This window comes from Cynoglossus semilaevis, chromosome 1 (assembly GCF_000523025.1).
Source record: "Cynoglossus semilaevis isolate Cse_v1.0 chromosome 1, Cse_v1.0, whole genome shotgun sequence".
In the NCBI taxonomy this organism is placed as follows: domain Eukaryota; kingdom Metazoa; phylum Chordata; class Actinopteri; order Pleuronectiformes; family Cynoglossidae; genus Cynoglossus; species Cynoglossus semilaevis.
The window spans coordinates 424,345-443,077 of NC_024307.1; the positions used below are offsets into that span (position 1 = coordinate 424,345).

The following is an 18,733-nucleotide window of genomic DNA, read 5'->3' on the forward strand; positions in this document are numbered from 1 at the left end:
CACATCAAACTCAAGTGTGTATTTAGCAGAGAAATCCATTAATGTGTTCAGAAACAGAGATTATTCCACAGTGACAGAAAAAGAACCTCCGTCACAGAGAGACTGAGCTGAGGTTCAGGTGACCTGGACTCCTGATCAGCGCTCCACTCAAGACACAACCACCTCACCAACTGACACGGTCTGTGAACCTCACCAACTGACATGGTCTCTTACACTCCTGACCAACGCTCCACTCAAGACACGACCACCTCACCAACTGACATGGTCTGTGAACCTCACCAACTGACATGGTCTGTGAACCTCACCAACTGACATGGTCTGTGAACCTCACCAACTGACATGGTCTCTGACACTCCTGATCAACGCTCCACTCAAGACACCACCCAGTCAGACTGTGACCAAATCCACTGACCTCCTCACAACTGACATGGTCTGTGAACCTCATCAACTGACATGGTCTGTGAAATCATCAACTGACATGGTCTGTGAACCTCATCAACTGACATGGTCTGTGAAATCATCAACTGACATGGTCTGTGAACCTCACCAACTGACACGGTCTGTGAACCTCACCGACTGACATGGTCTGTGAGCCTCACCGACTGACACGGTCTGTGAACCTCACCAACTGACACGGTCTGTGAACCTCACCAACTGACACGGTCTGTGAACCTCACCAACTGACACGGTCTGTGAACCTCACCAACTGACACGGTCTGTGAACCTCACCAACTGACATGGTCCCCTACTGTACTGTAAGGTATGACCAGTGACTTTTTTGAGATACTGCCACCTACTGTACTGGAGCGTGTAGTGTCATGGTATGACCAGTGACTCAGCCTACTTATAATGCATTGATAAGGCATTTATTTTTTATAACTGACAAAAATTGTCACACATTTGTATCAATTTTAAACCGATTCACGATGCATCGTCACGTTGCCTTATCGACAACTGTTATTACGACAGGCACGAAATATAGAAGAAAAAAAAAAAAACTTAACCGAAGACTTTCTGGTCACAGTCATTCAAGCCACAGCTGTGCAGAGTGGAACAGTTCAAGACAATCCACTAAGAACACACAAAGCCAGACCAGCTGCATTTTCTATCGGCATATAAATAATAGATGATACATTTTGAATTAGTCTGTAAGAGGCTCGTGGGCTGCGACGTGCACCGGGCCTCGACGGTGTCAAATCCAAAATGACAATAGGACCTGCTTATTGTGCGAGAAAAACAAAGCACCGGCAGATTTGAAGACAGTACAGAGAAGAGGACAGCAGATGGGGACGAAGACAAAGTATATATATATTTACATATAAATATATATATATATATATATATAATCTTTTTTTTTTGACTATGTTGCTGGAGGTCATTTTTCAATATCAAATCCTATTAATCCCAGATATCCTATGAGCATTGCAGTTAACTGCTGGAGTCCTCTTGAGCCTCGCGACAGAGTGAGAGAGAGGGACTCAGTGCCATACTGGCCTTTTATCCGGACACACAGGGGTCATACAGCTTCCCTTTGAAGAAATATTCAACTAATTACCTTGGAGAGTGGCCTCACAGGCGGGGAGCAGACGGGATTTTTAAGGCATTGTGAAAGGGTAAAGTAAGGATGGGGATTTTCATTTTCTTGCACAGAGAAAAAAAAAACCCCATCCCAGATGAAGTCATTGTTCCGACCTGTGACAGATAAAGAGCCACATATCCTGAGAAGATGAAAGAATGATGACCGGTGGGGGGGGAAAGAGCAAAAGGCTGCCACGAAACAACAACAACAACACACACATCTGATGATGAAAACAGTAACTGCACCTGTCACTCAAGGCTGTTTTGTTCATCCCTCATGCCATCGCAGGACATTGTGTCCGTGACGCTATCTTCACAAAATGTTTTTTTTTTTTTTTTTTAAACTTCGATTTGATTTGAACACAGTACTGTCGACTCGCTAGATACGAACTTCACGAAATATCGTAATATTCCACCGTTACGAGTCTATTGCAACTACTGCAAGATTTTGCTCCTGATACGAGGAAACATCGAGTTACGACTGGCATTCATTAAGTCGTACGACATGTGGAAAACAACTGTGATGCCAAAGCAGCTGCCGAGCTAGTCACCAACTTTTAGTATTTACTAAAATAAAAAAAATAAAAAATGCATTTATATATACAAATATGTATACAAACACATATATGTATATATATGTATACATATATGCACATATATACATATATGTATACATACGTACTGTATATATATATACATATATACATACACATATATACATACACATACATATATACACACATATATGTATATGTATATATATATGCATATGTATATACACATACACACATATATTTGTATATACATACATATATTTGTATATATATGCATATATACACACATATATACACATATACATATATATTTATATATATGTATGTATATATAAATATACATACATATATGTATATATATACAAATATATACACATATATGTATATATAAATATATATACATATATATTTTTAGTGATATGTTTTTAGTGATTTTTAATGGGGAAAATGCAATCGACAGACGAGTGCTGCTGTGGAACCGATCAGACTGGTTTCTCGGGGGTCCCTGTCACTGTGTGAGGCAGTTATGGACCAGTGCTCACTGGTCGCTGGGCTTCTTCCCTCAGAAGCCCCTTCAGCCAGGTAGACAACAGCTGACAGACACACACACGTACTTATGTTGGCAACAGGCTCGGCCTGGCACATTTATTTATCTTCCCTTCTTGGAGTGCACCAGAACTGGCAACCCGTCGGTGCCAGAACTCCAGAGGCAGTGCTTATCTGCTCTCGTAGATCACGCCTCTGTGCTGTCTGCTGCTCTGCTATGGAATGCCAGGTGAGGCTGCTCTATGGCCCAACACAGGCCTGCTACTGTCCCACCCACTCCATTCACCCCCCAACACCACCACCCCCCCCCACCAGGCAGCCCGGCCTGTGGATGGCGGCCCCCCTCTGGCACTCAGAGTAACACTGGGCTATTTCACTTGGCGTTGGGTAACATACATCTGTCACTCACACACAAAGACAAGGGCTTGTATTGGGGTGGGGGGTGAATTGTGTGTGTGTGATGCACTGTGAAACACACACACACACACACACACAGGCAGACACATACTTACACATGCCCAAATGCAATCAACAACACGCGAAATCCTATACAGAGTACGTTCAATACCTGAATTTGATAAAAGCCTAAAAAAAAAAAAAAAAAATTAAAAATGCAATAATACGTTTTTTCTAAGGGGGAATATGTTTTCTTTCTCTCCAGATCCAAAAGGTGGCAGTGATGCAACTTTAAAAAAAAAAAAAAAGAAGGTGGCAGTGATGCAACTTAAAAAAAAAAAACAGTTTCATAAACAATAAGTGGAAGGGTTGGGATCAGCTCGAAGCCTAGCCTGATTTAGTAGTCAATAAAATTGTTTTTTTGTTGATTTCCAAACTTCAAATTTAATTGTGTTTTTTTGCCTGACAACAGGCCATATCTGGTATTTTTGCGATCTTGTCAGTAGCGAACGGCTAACAGATCAGGACACCCGTTGCTATAGCGTGACTTTGGTCTGTGCAGCTGTAAATAACTGCCACTTCAGAGTCATTTAAAAAAAAAAACTGTACATTTAAAATAATATTTTTTGCAGCGCCATCTGAAGGAGAGGATAGGTAGACGGCTGCATGCCCTGTGTTTACCAACATCTATCAACATTTCTACATACTTTACCTTTAAACTATTAGATGTTGTTGTCTTACATCCAGATAAAGCTGCTTTTTTTTTTTTTTTTTTTGGGGGGGGGGGGGGGGGGGGGGGGGGGGGGGTTTTAAAGCAGCAACCGCCAAAGGGGGCAGCATGCTTCTGGTGAGGAGGTGCTGTACATGCTGTGCAAGGAGTGGAGCGTAAGGGGAGATCAGGTTTCCCCCTCCAGGGCCCATCCTGACTCTGCCTCCCCCGTCTTACCCCACGACTGTGAGCTGTTGGTATTCACATGCTAATTCATCTCCATTGGTGATTACACTGCCTTTAAACCAACTGACAACTACAGCTGGAGTCAGGCTCGGAACAGCACACGATTGGAGGAGGCATGGAGTGTGTGTGTGTGTGTGTGTATGCACTTGTACACATTTGCTAATGGCACTCCTATTTCGGTTCTCCTTGTGCTCCAAAAAAAAAAAACAAAAAAAAAAAACCCGCTAGTGATAGATGATGACGCCTTATCTGTTCTTCTCCCCCAGAACAGCCTCACAAAGACGTCCATACTGCTGTGGGCTGTGAAACAGAACCGGCCCTAATAGCTGTATGTAAATCAGCCGGGCCCATAAAAATCAGTGTCAGCGTTCAGCTGCGTACGTTGGCTGACGTGACAACCGCGCCACATGTCTCAGTGAATTTTACCGCGGCGGATGATTTAAATCTGTGCTGCTGATGTCGTGCATCATCATAAAAAAAAAAAAAAAAAAAAAAACACGCTCGTAACATTAACGTCCTCGCGCTGTACGGCTAGTAATAAATGGCTAATCGTTTCAAATTGTTGCGCCGCTGGGACGGTGAGGAGTGAACAGAGGAGGAAAGGATACAAGCTCTGGTAGAGAGTCAGACGGGATTTGACAGCTCTGCTGGCGTTGATACAGGTGGCCCGCACCAGGCTTGGCAGCAACGTCCCGCTGATGATGGCGCCGTTAAACAATGGACCGAAGAAAGGAACCTGAGGTAATTAAGAGAAGAAGAATTTGGTCAGAATCGCCCGCCCCCCTCACCACCACCTTTTTGGGCAGGAGATAAAAACAGGAAACTGTGTTTAAAATGTTTTTTTTTTTTTTTTTTTGTTCCTATTCCGACCGTTTCTCCATCTGTTTGGGGCAAGGTTCAAGTTGAAATTGGATTTCACCTAACTTTGCATGACAAGCGTACATATCTAATGAGAATCAATGTTAGGTAAATGAAATTAAAATGACAATCAATACTAAACAATGCCCTCATATTGAGCCAGTGAACAAACACAAAGGGCCCATATCTATTTTAGGGACGGCGTGCGAGTGTGTGTGGCTACACGCGTCTGTTCATGCATATTGAGGTGGGGTGGGGGGGGGGTGGGGGGGCCTTAATCACTGGAGCTCAATGGTTGGTGACCTGGCTCAATGGTTGTTGACCTGGAAGTTGACGTGAATGTCAAAGTCTCCCCCAAAAGGTCCTGCTGTTTTCAACTTGGGCGTTCAGCAGAGTGTGAAGAGCGAACAAGAGCGACACACATTAATGTACCAACTCACCTGCCGTAAAACTAACATCCATCACAAACCTGAGTGGAGAACTTCATACCAGAGTTCGCATTTCAACTTTGTCGAAATAATCAGTATATTATATTATATAATATTCTTTAAAGCTGTGACATCATGGGTCTAGTGTTTGGAAGAGTCACGGTGTGCAGTTGAAACAATCACTGAAAACGTAAGCTTAAAAATACAGTTTGATAATGACTGGGGATGTCCGATGATGTCGGCCGACCGATATCGTCGACCCAATATTGAGCATCAAAGTGTGAATATCAAATATGCTGGAATCCCATGTGGGAAACTGAGACGTTGACCAAAGTTTTTGGGGAAAAAAGCTGCTTATATCGGAATGGGAAAATTAAACGTTTGGACAAAATCGGCAAAAAGGATATTCGCAAAATTTAAAAAAAAAAAATTATTTTGGAAAAACATCTCACTCACCTTTAAGCACATTTTTCTGGAAATTGTTAGGATTTAAATTACTTTTTTTTCTTTAGAGAAAGAAAGCTTTTAAGATATAATAATTTAAAAATTGTGAATTTCACCTTCGACCAAAGAAGGACTCGATGATAATGTGGCTTTTTTTAACTGACATTCATGTTTGTTGAAACTGAATTGTAGCCTGGAGACAATCTGGTAAAAAAAATAAAAAATTAAAATGACTGAACTCTTTCCTTCTTTTTCAAACATTTAAACCAGCAGTGTATGAATTAACATGTTTGATTTCTAAAATGTCTAAGTTTTAATTTAAAATATCAGTCGTTCTTTTTTATTTTGTATTTTTTTAACGTACTCAGTAAATAGAAAGAAAACACTGCAGAGCAGGTGGAAAAAAAAAAGAGAGAGTCAGTGATTAGCAAACAGGAGAGGCAGCATGACAACACTACAGCAGTGTCTCCAGAGGACTCAGAAATCCTCCGGGGGCGCCCTTGGAACCTAAGCTTTCACTGTACTAATAAAGCCAAGCTGAGACACAAAGGTTTCTGACGTTTCAGAGCTTGGTCTGTTAAGAGGAAGGAGTCACTTTGACAACAGATAATCTCCGTGAGCGACGACACAAACGTCGCTCATGGAGAAAAATATGAGAATAAAAATGTTAGTAAAGAATATTAGTAAACAATTACCAATAATAACCTTTCTGGATAAACATGTCGGGCCACCGAACATGGATAACTCTAACTACAAATCCTGAATAAATAGACACTGCACTAAAAGGTATCCGAGATGAAAGACAGCCGCGAAAGGCTCGTAACCATCCCTGAGAGCACATACCCACAGTGTGGGTAATAATGCACCGCTCGAGTAGAAGCCTTCAGAGAGAAACCACAACAGGAGGAAAAAGAAGCACCAGGGACTGCATTAACTCGTGAACAGAGACGGGAAAGTAGTGCGAGGCTGAAAATAGCCTCTCTGTGGTTTTCCTGCTTTTTGTGCATGGAAAATTACACAAGTTAAAAGCAAGTTGTGTATCGGGAGAGTACAAGCAGTATGATAAACAAAATTACTCTCCCGCTTCCTCTGTGTTTTGCCAACCATGTTCTCTCCTAAAATTGTTCAGTTGAGTGCAGTGATTTACCTGCGGCTTCTTCATGATCTGGATGAAATACATGTGGTTCTTCATCGGGTAGATGACAATCAGGACGTCCCCGAAGTCAGTCGGGATGATGCCGCGCCGATAGTCCCTCGTGTGCTCCGACCACACTATGTGCACTTCATCATTTCCCAGGTGACGCAGCTGTCGAAGAGACAAAAACATGTTTCGTCAACATTTTTTTTTTTAGCCATGGTGAAAACTTGCTGAATCGATACAAATACGTGACAATTCACATCGGATGAAATAAAAAAATGAATCGTACGTTAAGGCCTAAGGAGTAGACTGCGTTATCTCAAGGAGTCACTGGGCATACCATGACACTACACACTCTAGTACAGTAGGTGGCGGTATTTGCCGAAAAACGTTGGTTGCGACCCACTTTTAAACCCAAACGTCAGGTGCCTACGTAGGCTGAGTGACGTTCAGGTGTTGAAACAGAACATGGGAAGAACTTGTTCCACAGAAACATTTTTGTATTCTGTAATTTTTGATGACAATTTCAGTTTACGAGGTACAAAAAATTCAATTTAGTTGGTATTTTGCTTAGTTTTTACAAATAAATAACCATTTGGTTAGAATTTGTCTGGAGCTTAATTTGTTTGAAAAAAAAAAAAACTTGATAAAATCATATTGTGAATAAAAAAAAACAAAAAAAAAAATCGCTGATCATATCGTCTGGTATCGTTACATCCCTCCCCGCGACCCACTGAAAACCAACGAGTGACCAATGTTTGGGCTGTAAACCATTTGTTGAAAACAACTATTTTATGTAATGCTATAAACTGTGCGCATAAAAAAACGAAACAAATCAAACAAACAAATAAACGCAGCAGCAAGTTCGTCATACAGAGAACCTGTTTTAAGTTTTTTTTTTTTTTCTTTAATTACAAATTCAAATTGCAAACATGACGTGTACAAAATTGCAACATTTTGAAAAAACAAATAACTGAAAGTCAAATTAACTTTCTCCATCACGGACGAAAACGTTTCCCATTTCCAGTCTCTACACAAATCACAGATGAAAGTAGTCGAGACGAGAAGGCACGCCTTAATGACAGGAAATTGACTGATGCTGGTCTGAAATAGGTAAACAGCTTTTTCTCTTTTTTCCGATGTAAAACAGACGGAAACTAATCCACTATATTCCCCGGCAAACGGGGACAACATATTATCCAGTCACGTTGGTGCGGGGATCGGGCCGTACGCTCCCTTCCTGGGGTATCGTTGGACAAAGAGAAGTGAGCCCTCTACTCAGAAGAAAACATCTGCCAATGTACTGTGGGCCTAATGAGCTATTAAGAAACATGCCCTCGCCACCAAAAATGCAATTAGCACATTCTATTATAAGCCCTTAATTATGGTAATACGCTAATCTTAAACAAATCCACGGCATGCTGATTACCGGAGCCTGCCAGTTCAGGCTGTCTGTCCAGGGATCAGCAGGTACCAAACAGGTCAGTCACTGGGACAATTTCAGGGAAAATGTTGAATATGCATTTGCGGTAAACAATCAAGACGGAATGTTAATTTGGGTCAATACATTAGCATTTGGATGAGCAGAATGAGCACAAGTTTAATGAGGATGCTTACGCCGGAGTCAATCATCCTGTGCACCTCTCTATTTATTCCCTGCTTAATCACATTCAAATGTTTGAGACTTCTTCAATAAAATGTGATTCCAGTCAAAGGCTCTTGTCCAATTAGCCCTTTTTGACCTCCCACCCAGACGGGCAGCTTCAGACACAGAGACGGCAAACCAGAGGTCCCCAGAACACAAGAGGCTCCTTGTAAAGACAACCAGCAGCAGCAGCGGCGGCGGCGGCGGCGGCGCAGTTAAGCTGCAGCGCCCTGGGGGTGAGTGTGACAACTACAACTCACCCGTCTATCTGCCACTCTCTCTCTTTCTCTCCCTTTCTATTAAGGACAAAAAGGAGGAAGTGAGAGAATTTGGTAGGGGTGTGTATTGGCAAAACAATACAATATATTACGATATATTGCGATGCTATAGGCACGGAAATATAGTGAGTTTTTTTTTTTTAAACAATTTAATTGTAGTCAGCGTGTCATCATAGTAAACACACAACGGCTGTTCCATCTTAGCATCAGGTTACTAACATAATAGCATTTAGCATTAGCATAGCAGATATAAAAGCATATGCGTTTTTGGATTGTCAACTAGTGGTCAGAGGTGTAAATGCAGCAGAAAAATGAACCAACGTCGTGAACAGTTGTATGTTAAAAAAAATGTAAAAAATGTATACAATGCTGTGACAGGGGGTCAAATTCATTTCCACCAGGGGGCCACATTAGCAACACAGTTCCCCCTTGAATGGCCGGTTGTAAGTGGGAGACTGTATAGTTCAGGGGTCCCCAACCCCTGGTCCGCGGACCGGTACCAGTCCATAGGTCATTTGGTAGGGGGCCACAGTGAAAAAAAACATACTTAATTTTTACTAATTTACTTCATAACAGACTAAAACATGTTTCTGCGATTGATTATTATTTGATTGATTATAAAAAAAACGTTTAATTTCACAGGTTAAGAAACTCTATTGCATGGACTTCACTAGTTCCGCACTAGGGCCGCATTTGGCCCCCGGGCCTTGAGTTTGACACGTATGCTGTAGAATATTGATATGGCATCACTAAACAAAATATCTCAATATTTCAGTGTATCGATATTTTCCTTTTATTTGGGATTTGCGGTACAACCTCACCAGACGTTTCTCCTCAACTCTGACCAATCACAGTCGAGCCTTGAACATGAGTCACATCTTTTAAGAAAACCTGAGAAATGAGACTGAAATGAGACCAGGATATGGTCCTCAAATGGACTACATGTCTCAGGAAGACCACCAAAACAGGTCTTAATAAGGTACCCCCCCCCACACCCACACTAGGCCTGACCTTATCCCCCTGGAGGTCATTCCCATAACCACGTTACTGAAGCCAGCTGCTACGGCTAACACGGCTGCTCTGTGAAAATACCCACAATCAGATTGAGGAATTCATTGTTCTGGCTTTTTTTTGTTTTTTTTTGTTTTTGTCTTTCTTTCCTTCCTTCCTTTTTTTTTTTTTTGTTTTCTTCCAACCTCCATCATTTTGTAAACAGTCAATCCACCTGCTGAGAGCTCACTCACCGTAGGCCTCCGGGGTTAGGGGCAAGTAAAGTGGGCGACTATTGGACTCAAAGTGTTATTTCTGAATTGATAGGGAAACATCCTTCTTGAAGACAGACAAAGCCAGTGTCTCATCCCAATTCCATGTACCTCTCCTACCCTCACCCTCTGCCCCACCTGCCCTCCTGGTTTTTTTTTTTTTTGGTTTTTTTTTGTGCGAAGCATCTGTTCGTGCGGCCAGACTGCCAATTTCTGCGGCGCCTGTGGTTGGCTCTGAGAACTGGGCAAGGTGAGCATGAGCAATTACCGAAGTTCCAGAGAGAAATGAACAGAGGTGAAGCGGTAGCACACTCCGCTCCACACTGGGCACGGCGGCCCCACCAGCGCCACACTCTGGCCAGGCAAAGTTACATTTTCTTTTTTTCTCTTTCCCCTCAGTGTTGCTAATTTCTGCCGTCTCTAAACACAGGTCGAGGACGGGTGGAGGACGGGCAGGGGGTTATTTACAGAAACGAGAGGGTGTTAAGTCTGTGGGGGACTGAGAGGGGTTGGATATGAGAAGAGACTGATTAATTTCCCTTCTCAGCAGGTTACTGTATGAGAAGACTGGCAGCCCGGGCAGGGGCATCGTGGCTCATTTCTTCGTGCTAACTGCTACTGCAGCGCGGCGGCTCAGAATCCCGCGGCAGAACCCAATCGATCGCTCCTGTGGCGGCAGCAGGGATTGGATAAAAGGCTCCTGCTGGCATCCGGCCGGCGCCTGCCCAAGCAGGGAGAGCTAATGGCTGATTCCAGGCCCTGGTCACAGCACACAGGGAGGGGGGCAGGGGCTAGCTGAATCACAGTCATTACCGCAGCGGCACATGCCCTCTCTCCGCTCATGCGCCTTTTGCTCTGTACTCTTCGGGCCTGCCTGGCCAGGGTCACTAATCAATGCCTGCATTCTGGAGTCACACCTCCTGATCACAGCTTAACACAGAACTGAAGGCTACGACAACATACTGCTACGGGCACAAAAAAAAAAGGGGGCTGTGTAGCCATTTCACTGCGTCTCACTGGCACAGCATTGTTTAGTTCACACTATCTGGATTAGAGCAGTGTAATTACCACAGGCTTCCATTTCCATGATGGAGAATACTTCCTGAGAGAACACAAAATATGTTCTGAAAGTGTTTAATTCACTTGAGCCTCTGTTTGTCCATCAAAAAAAAATAAACGAAAACTAAATTTTACAAACAAAAGAAGGGATTGTTATTGTTTTTGTTCTGAAAACCTCAATTAAAGTTGAGGAATAAAAACAAGCCTAAAAAGTCAGAAGTCAGAAGTTCTATCTGAGGAAATCTTTAATTATGTCAATTATAAATCCTCCATTTTGGATTTAAACACAGGGATTTTTTTTCAGTGGAGCCTTTTTTTTTATAAAACTGTGGAGAAATTGTTTTGGAGGAAATCACAACCTGGACTGTCGTTTAAGAATCTATCAAATCCTCTTTCATTTCAGAAAAGAAATGTCAGGAAAAATACGGATAATTAAAAATGTTTTTTTTGATATTTTACCATTACCTCAAGGTCTTAAACACTCATTAGTGAGACAGCCACAGGTGTCAAACATACGGCCTGCGGACCAAAACCGGTCTGCTAGGGTATTCAACCTGGTCCACATGATGAATTTTGAAAAAAAAACAAAAAAAAAACACAAAGACTTCATGTTCAGGATATAGTTTGTATTAAATATGAATACGTTATAATAAATATTTCAAATACTTGTACTTATTTGAATGAAAACAAACGGCAAAAACATGGATTATTGTCATCTATGATTTATTATGGTACGGCTCGACTGGTCCGGCCCACTTCTAATCAGGTTGTATGCGGCCCGTGGACCAAAGTTTGACACCCCTGGCCCAGAGGAGACCCAGGTCGATGGGTTTAAAAACAGAAAATCACCAACATAAAATTGTACCTTTTTAGTGAGGCAGTCGTCGGAATCCGACGGCATCCGTGTGGAGACGTGGAAGATGGCTTCCACGGTAGAGGTAGCGTAGTAGGGGGCAGTGAGACCGGTGCTGCCGTTCCTCTGAAGGCCTCCCATGAAACCACAGTGAGTAGATAGATCCACCTGAGGAGGAACAGTACAAGGAAAGTTCTTTTCGGTTCCTGTCACGTGTGTCACGTTTAGGTGTGTTGGTGAAACCAACGCTCACTCGCCCGTACCTCCCATCCTAGTCCCGACACAAAGTCTTCGTAGGCCTTGCTGCCGGCGTTATTGGACAAGATGGAGCATTTGTCTTCTTGTCCTTCTTCAATGTAGAACACAGCAATTTTGTGCGTCTCTCGACTACAAAAAAAAAAATATATATATTAGTCAGTCATTAAGAACACAAAGAGTACAGTACATTTTGTTGTGGACATTATCAATCAAACAAGTACATTGTTGATCCCCTACGTTGGTTGAGGTCCAATTAGAAGTCCTTTAAATTTTGGACAGTTGTAATTTCTTAACCAGATGTGAAACGCATTGACTGGATCTATGATGAGACACAGAACTGTGTCTGCAGAATGTGTTACTATTTACCGCTAGAACGGTGGTGTCAAACATATGGCCCGTGGGCCAAAACCGGCCCTCTAGGGTGTTCAATTCGGCCTGCTTGATGAATTTTGAAAATAAAAAAAAATACACGAAACACTTCATGTTCAGGACATTTCATCATCATCTGTGAACTCCCTGATGCATGAAACCAAAGGTAAAAAACATGGACTTGTTGTTTATTTATTGGTAATTACGTTATGACTGTACTGGTCCGGCCCACTTGACATCTGATTAGGATGTATGTGGCCCGTGAACCAAAATGAGTTTGACCCCCCCCCATTGAGAATAATTTGGAGGTACAATAAGAAGCTAACCTGTGAAAATACAACATTAACGCTGTGTTCACACCATACGTGATAGACGCCAAAAAACATTTTTGGACCAACGCTTCATTCTCAGTTGTCACAGATAAAGCAACAGTCGGTAATGCAGTTAAATAACAATAGAAATAATAATATAATTTGAACTTTAATGATCCCATATTTGGGAAATTATTGTGTTTACAGAAGACCTGCTGCAACATGCTGCCCCCTGGAGGCGCCGAGTATGTGGTTCCTCTGGGAACCAAAATCCAGGACTCTCTGCTTTGCGCTAATCGCTAGGCTATCAGGCTACTGGCTAACTTTAGCGCAAGGCTCTCTTCATTCCTGTCCTGATAAAACTGAGCAGTGGTGTTGGCGCCCACACATGGCGATAAGAGGCATTTCTGCCATTGTCCGCAAACTTCTCTGCTTAACTTCATGGTAGGTGACGTCGGGATAAAATTGACGCTGATTGGATTTCTGGCATGATGACGTCTAAAAAGTTACATTTTTCCAAATTTATTCAAGTCACGTGATGACACTTAATTTGCGTCTACCGTATCTGGTGTGAACGCCTCATCAGATCAACAAACTGAAAAGTTTCTTACCACTGCCTGGAATCCAAATTCTTCAGCTCTCGCAGCAGCTTTGGGTTTTTCTTCAGCAGGTGGAAACTTTTCCTGTTTGAAAAGCCTTTGTTAGATGTGACATTTAAATGGAAAGTGATTAATTTAATTTTTTTTTTTTTCAATGTGGCTTTGCTGTGCCCTCATGATCACCAACGGAAAAATAGGGCGCAGGTGCAAACAGCAATCTGCTACCAGCTGAGTGTATTTTGCACCATCACCATTAAGAGGTGTCACCTTTTAATTTACAAGAAGCACTGCGTAGACGCAGCTCAGTAAAGTGGACTTTGGTGAAAGCAGCTGGACACTTCTGACCTGTGGAGAGGAGATTAAGACACTGCAGTGTGCTTTTATCTTTGCTCTTTCCCCCTTTCAGACACAAAAAAAAAAAAAAAAAAAAAAAACCTGAATAGTCCTGAACTGAAAATGAAATGAACAGATTTTAAAAAAATAAATAAAAAAATAAAAAAACTGCAGCAGGTAGTTATTTTACAGCTGTTCTTCTGCTGATTGAACAGACGTACAATTATATGAATTAGAATCGGGGGAGTAAGAAAATATCGATACATCATAAGATCGCGATGTGTTGTTTCACGATATCAACTTTTACTTTTAAAATTAACTAATATTAACAAATATTCATGACGTCGGTGTTGCAATTAAACCTCTGACCACTAGTTGGTTTCCATGTGTTTTTCCAAAAAAATACTTTTCTTTCTTCTCTAGTGATTCCAAATGTAGATCCCTCTGTTCCAGAGTTAGGAACTGATGTTCAGATGGAACAGAGTCACTGGAGGGAAATAAACTCAATATATTGTCGTGACTATAGTATCGCAATACATCGCAATATATTGTCTTGTTGCTTCTGTATCGCAATACATGTCGTATCGCCAGATTCTTGCAAATACAGAACCACAATGTTATAGTTTTGGTTTTATATAGTTGTCATATATATATATATATATATATATATATACTGTATATATATATATATTTTATCTTCACCAGAACAGAAAATTTCGTCTAATGAACATTTAAAAAATGTGGCGAAAAAATACTTTTCTTGGGATTTGTGGGGTGGATATCAGATCATTCCCAGATGAGCTCTTCAGAGTGACTACAGTTACATTGGGGGGGAAAAATATACAAAATATATTGTCGTGTCTATAGTATCGCAATATATTGTCTCGTTGCTTCTGTTTCGCGATACGTGTCGTATCACCAGATTCTTGCAAATACAAAACCACAATGTTGTAGTTTTGGTTTCATATAGTTGTCATATATATATATATACAGTATATATATATATTTATCTCCACCAGAACAGAAAATTTAATCTAATGAACATTTAAAAAATGTGGCGAAAAATTACTTTTCTTGGGATTTGTGGGGTGACAATCAGAGTATGTCATTCCCAGATGACTACAGCTACACTGGGGGGAAAGAAAACTCAATATATTGTTGCGCCTATAGTATCGCAATATATCACAATATATCGTATTGTTGCCCCTGTATCCTGATACGTATCGTATCGCCAGATCCTTGCCAAACACACCGCTATTGAAAATTAAATCATAGTTGATATAAGGAAAAACGTTTTACGCGGCGTGGCTACCTGCGGTCCCAAGAGTTCATTCCGAGGTCGTTAAGCAGTAGACGGCAGTAGTAGAAAGGAGACTTGAGTTCCTGGGCAGAGGGTTCCTTCTGGCAGGCGGCCTGAAAACTCACATCAGCCCCCCCCCTCCTCCTCCCCTGCTGCCCCTGCCGTAGAATCGCCTCCACGATGGCGCTCTCCTGCTCAAAGTTCATGCCGTGGGGCGAGGGCGCGGGCTGGTTGACCCTCAGCTGCTGTTGAGGCAAACATTCTGGGCTGCTGTGACCGAGGTCGTCCAGTAGTCTGTCAAGAACGTCGACCTCTTCTTCTTCACAGTCGGAGTCTGAAAATGAGAATCGTTTCTTCATGTGCGGGAGCCTGGTTGGAGAACAGCGGCGGTGTCCGGCGTTGGAAAGAAGTTGGTCGACCGTGTCAAAAACTCCGGCGTCGTCAGCCTCCTCCTGTCCGGTGCAGTAAAGAATCGTGCCGTCCCACGTGTATTTGCCCGAGATGTCTCTGACAATGACTCGCAGTTGGGACAGAGGGCAGGCGGGCTGGCCGACCGCGGGCGTCTCGGCGGGGATCTGCAGGTACGACACCAGCATGCTGTCGTTGAAGACAAACAGCTGCAGGTTGGGACTTTTGAAGACCTCGGAGGACAGTTCAGAAGACTCCACATACGGGTTGTCGTGGTTCTCGCTCACTAAGCTGTAGAGGAGGGCGGGGCCGCCGCTCAGCGGATGGTGGCCCAGATGGTTCACCAGGTGGGTCATGATCATCCGTGCTGTCAGAGGAATCAGCTCCATGTTCCTTCGTCGCTTTTCTGGGGGGAAAAAAAAAAAAAATGAGAGAGCTGTAGGAGGTGATGAAAGGCTGAAAAAAAAATTAAAAAAAATGAATGAGAGCTGTAGGAGGTGATGAAAGGCTGGAATAACTGATGGACTTGGAATAAAGTTGTCCGTCTTTTCAAACGTCCAAAACAGACTTTTGTCAACGCTCTTTTAAAAGCATCATATTTATGTGGCCGTCAGGCTTTCATCACCGTCAGCTTTTCTTTTTTTAAGTTTTTTTTTTACACAAAGACAAATCTCATCATTGATTATCAACATGAGTAAGTTATTCATTTCCCACAAAAGCCTGGCCAGCACACCTCTAAGTAGGTAGCATCTAATCATGAGAGGCAACTTTGAAAAGCCCATTGAGTCTTCTTACAATGAACGAGCGCGGCAACTCGGCGAGTGCTAATGAGAACTAGCGTCTTTCCGGGCGGATGAATAGAAAATGTACTTAGTGAATTGCATTTATGTAAATGAAATTTTTTTTTTTTTTTTTTTACTCCCAACAGAACGGCATGGCATGCTTTATTCTGCAGCGATGTGGGAGAATAAAAATGCACTCTTGCATTGTGACAATGCTATCAATACCATGATCCACCATCAAAGTGGGGAAGGCTCTTTAGAAAACAGGCCAAGCTGCATTAGAGATGTGTTGGCCCTTTGATGTGACTTGATCAATATGAGGTGTGGGCATAAATATAACTCGGCACCGACACTCTTTGGTTTGCCCTCCTACAAGTGTTTTGTTATTCCTGCAACAAAGAGCGCGGATGAGGTGAAATTGTATCAGAGAAAAGCCTCTCTTTTCTACATTGTTACAGTCCACATGGGCACTGGGTGTTCGAGTTTTTTAGAAGTTGATGACGAGGAGTGGGGGAGAAGGAAAAGAGAGGGAAATAGTGTGGGAGAAGTGGAGGGAGGGAGGAAGGGGGAGACAGAGAGAGAGAGAGAGAGAGAGAGAGAGAGACTGAGTCATGGAGAGATACACTGCCTAATGGAATCACAAGGTCACAAAAAAAAGGAAGAAGAAAGAAAATTACATTTTATCAAAACCCTGTAATGGGCCATCTCTCTGGGGCTGTGCACTAATGTGAACATTCCACTCGCTGTGATGGTTGATTTCCTTTTTTCAGACTTTTAATAAGATATTGACATTTAATGGACGGGCTGCAAATGGATGGGCTTCTGAGAGTTTGCTCTTTCCTTTAATCTTTTTGAATTCTTTCAGAAGAAAAAAAAAAAATATGTGTATATACAAATATAAACATACATTTATATATATATATATATATGAATATATACATAGAATTATAAATATATATGTATATATATGGGTGGTCCTATTTTATAGCGATTGTAATGCCTGCCTTACATAGAAAAGGTCCTGAGTTCGAGACTTGGAGGAACCACATACTTAATGGCGCCTCTTGTGGCAGTCTGTGTTGGTGCAAAGAATCACTTTTTTTTTTTTTTTTAAGCTCGGTTCCATAGTGTAGCACTTAGCACAGCTGCCTTGGAAGCAGAGAGCAGAGTGTCCTAGGTACGATTCCCAGAAGAACTACATGCTTGGCGGCCACCAGGGGCAGTCTGTTTACAGCAGATTTGAATTTCCCAAATATGGGACGAATAAAGTTCCAAATATCATTATACACGCACATATATATACACGCACATATATATATACATATATATATATATATATACATATATATATACATATATATATATATATATGTATATATACATATATATATACATATATCTGTTGAGTTCCTTACCTTCAGCTACAGTGAGCAGGTTACCAAAGTCCGTAGCAGTCGACTGGGACAGCGGCGGGGCGCAATTTTTAACCTGACCCAACATGAGGTCGTAGTCGGACGACAGGTCGGACAAGGTGAGGAGGTAGTGGCTCTGCTGGGTGTGCAGCGTGGAACCAGAGACACAGCAGTGCAGCACCTGAGGGAGCAGAGAGGACGGAGTGACTGGAGTTCTGGTTCGGACCAGTTCATGTGTTAATACTTGGTATTAATATATATATAAAAATACTAATATATATATATATATATTTTTATTAATTTATTTTTTATTTTCCATTCGTCCTGGACCGTACAACACGTAAACTGCTATAACCGTCAGCTGTTCAAGTTTTTTCAACGGTACCTGAACGCACCCCGTGTGACTGCTGCGACTCACGTACACTGCTGTAACCGTCAGATTTTTTTCAACGGTACCTGAACGCACCCCGTGTGAGTGCTGCGACTTCAGCACGACGACGTCCTAATCTGAGTAGACCTGTTCGTTTGCATCTGTTGTCAAGCTCCTAGCGCGTAGCTAGCTGAGCGCGCGTTTGTTAATTATCCTCTTTTACCAAACAAATTTTAAGAACTATTGAATAGTCAATAAAATTAAAAAAAAAAAGCCTTCTAAACACTGATTTTTCTTTACAGATTTTGTAGCATTGGTGGTAGCTTTGCAAAGGGAGGGTGGGGGGGAGAGGAGGGAGTGGGCTGGTCAGAAGGTCATACTAATGGAATGGAAAAGTTTGGGAAGCCCTGATGTAAATAAGGAGTGTGCAGATATCTGTTTTAACATGTGTACAAGCCATTTTTGGCAAGTACGGTTGTCAAATTTAAATTAAAAAAAAAAAAAAAATACACACACCAATATTCACCAGGTTGAATTTTGTTGTTTTAACACCAGCACCTCTGAAGTTCATGCTAATATTAAAATGTACTAACCAGG

The 18,733-nt window shown here is 42.0% G+C and overlaps 1 protein-coding gene across 1 annotated transcript in view; it reads right to left on the minus strand.

Annotated features, from left to right (window-relative positions):
- The window catches only part of ralgapa2 (Ral GTPase activating protein catalytic subunit alpha 2), a 105,956-nt gene that overhangs the window by 30,234 nt on the left and 56,989 nt on the right, over positions 1 to 18,733 (minus strand). Inside the window, exons 34-40 of the mRNA XM_017034777.2 lie at positions 17,770 to 17,947; positions 15,177 to 15,978; positions 13,544 to 13,615; positions 12,258 to 12,381; positions 12,007 to 12,162; positions 6,907 to 7,065; positions 4,638 to 4,765 (exon numbers count right to left, since the gene is read on the minus strand). Coding sequence (XP_016890266.1) covers positions 4,638 to 4,765; positions 6,907 to 7,065; positions 12,007 to 12,162; positions 12,258 to 12,381; positions 13,544 to 13,615; positions 15,177 to 15,978; positions 17,770 to 17,947 — 1,619 coding nt within the window. The remainder of the gene's footprint in view (positions 1 to 4,637; positions 4,766 to 6,906; positions 7,066 to 12,006; positions 12,163 to 12,257; positions 12,382 to 13,543; positions 13,616 to 15,176; positions 15,979 to 17,769; positions 17,948 to 18,733) is intronic.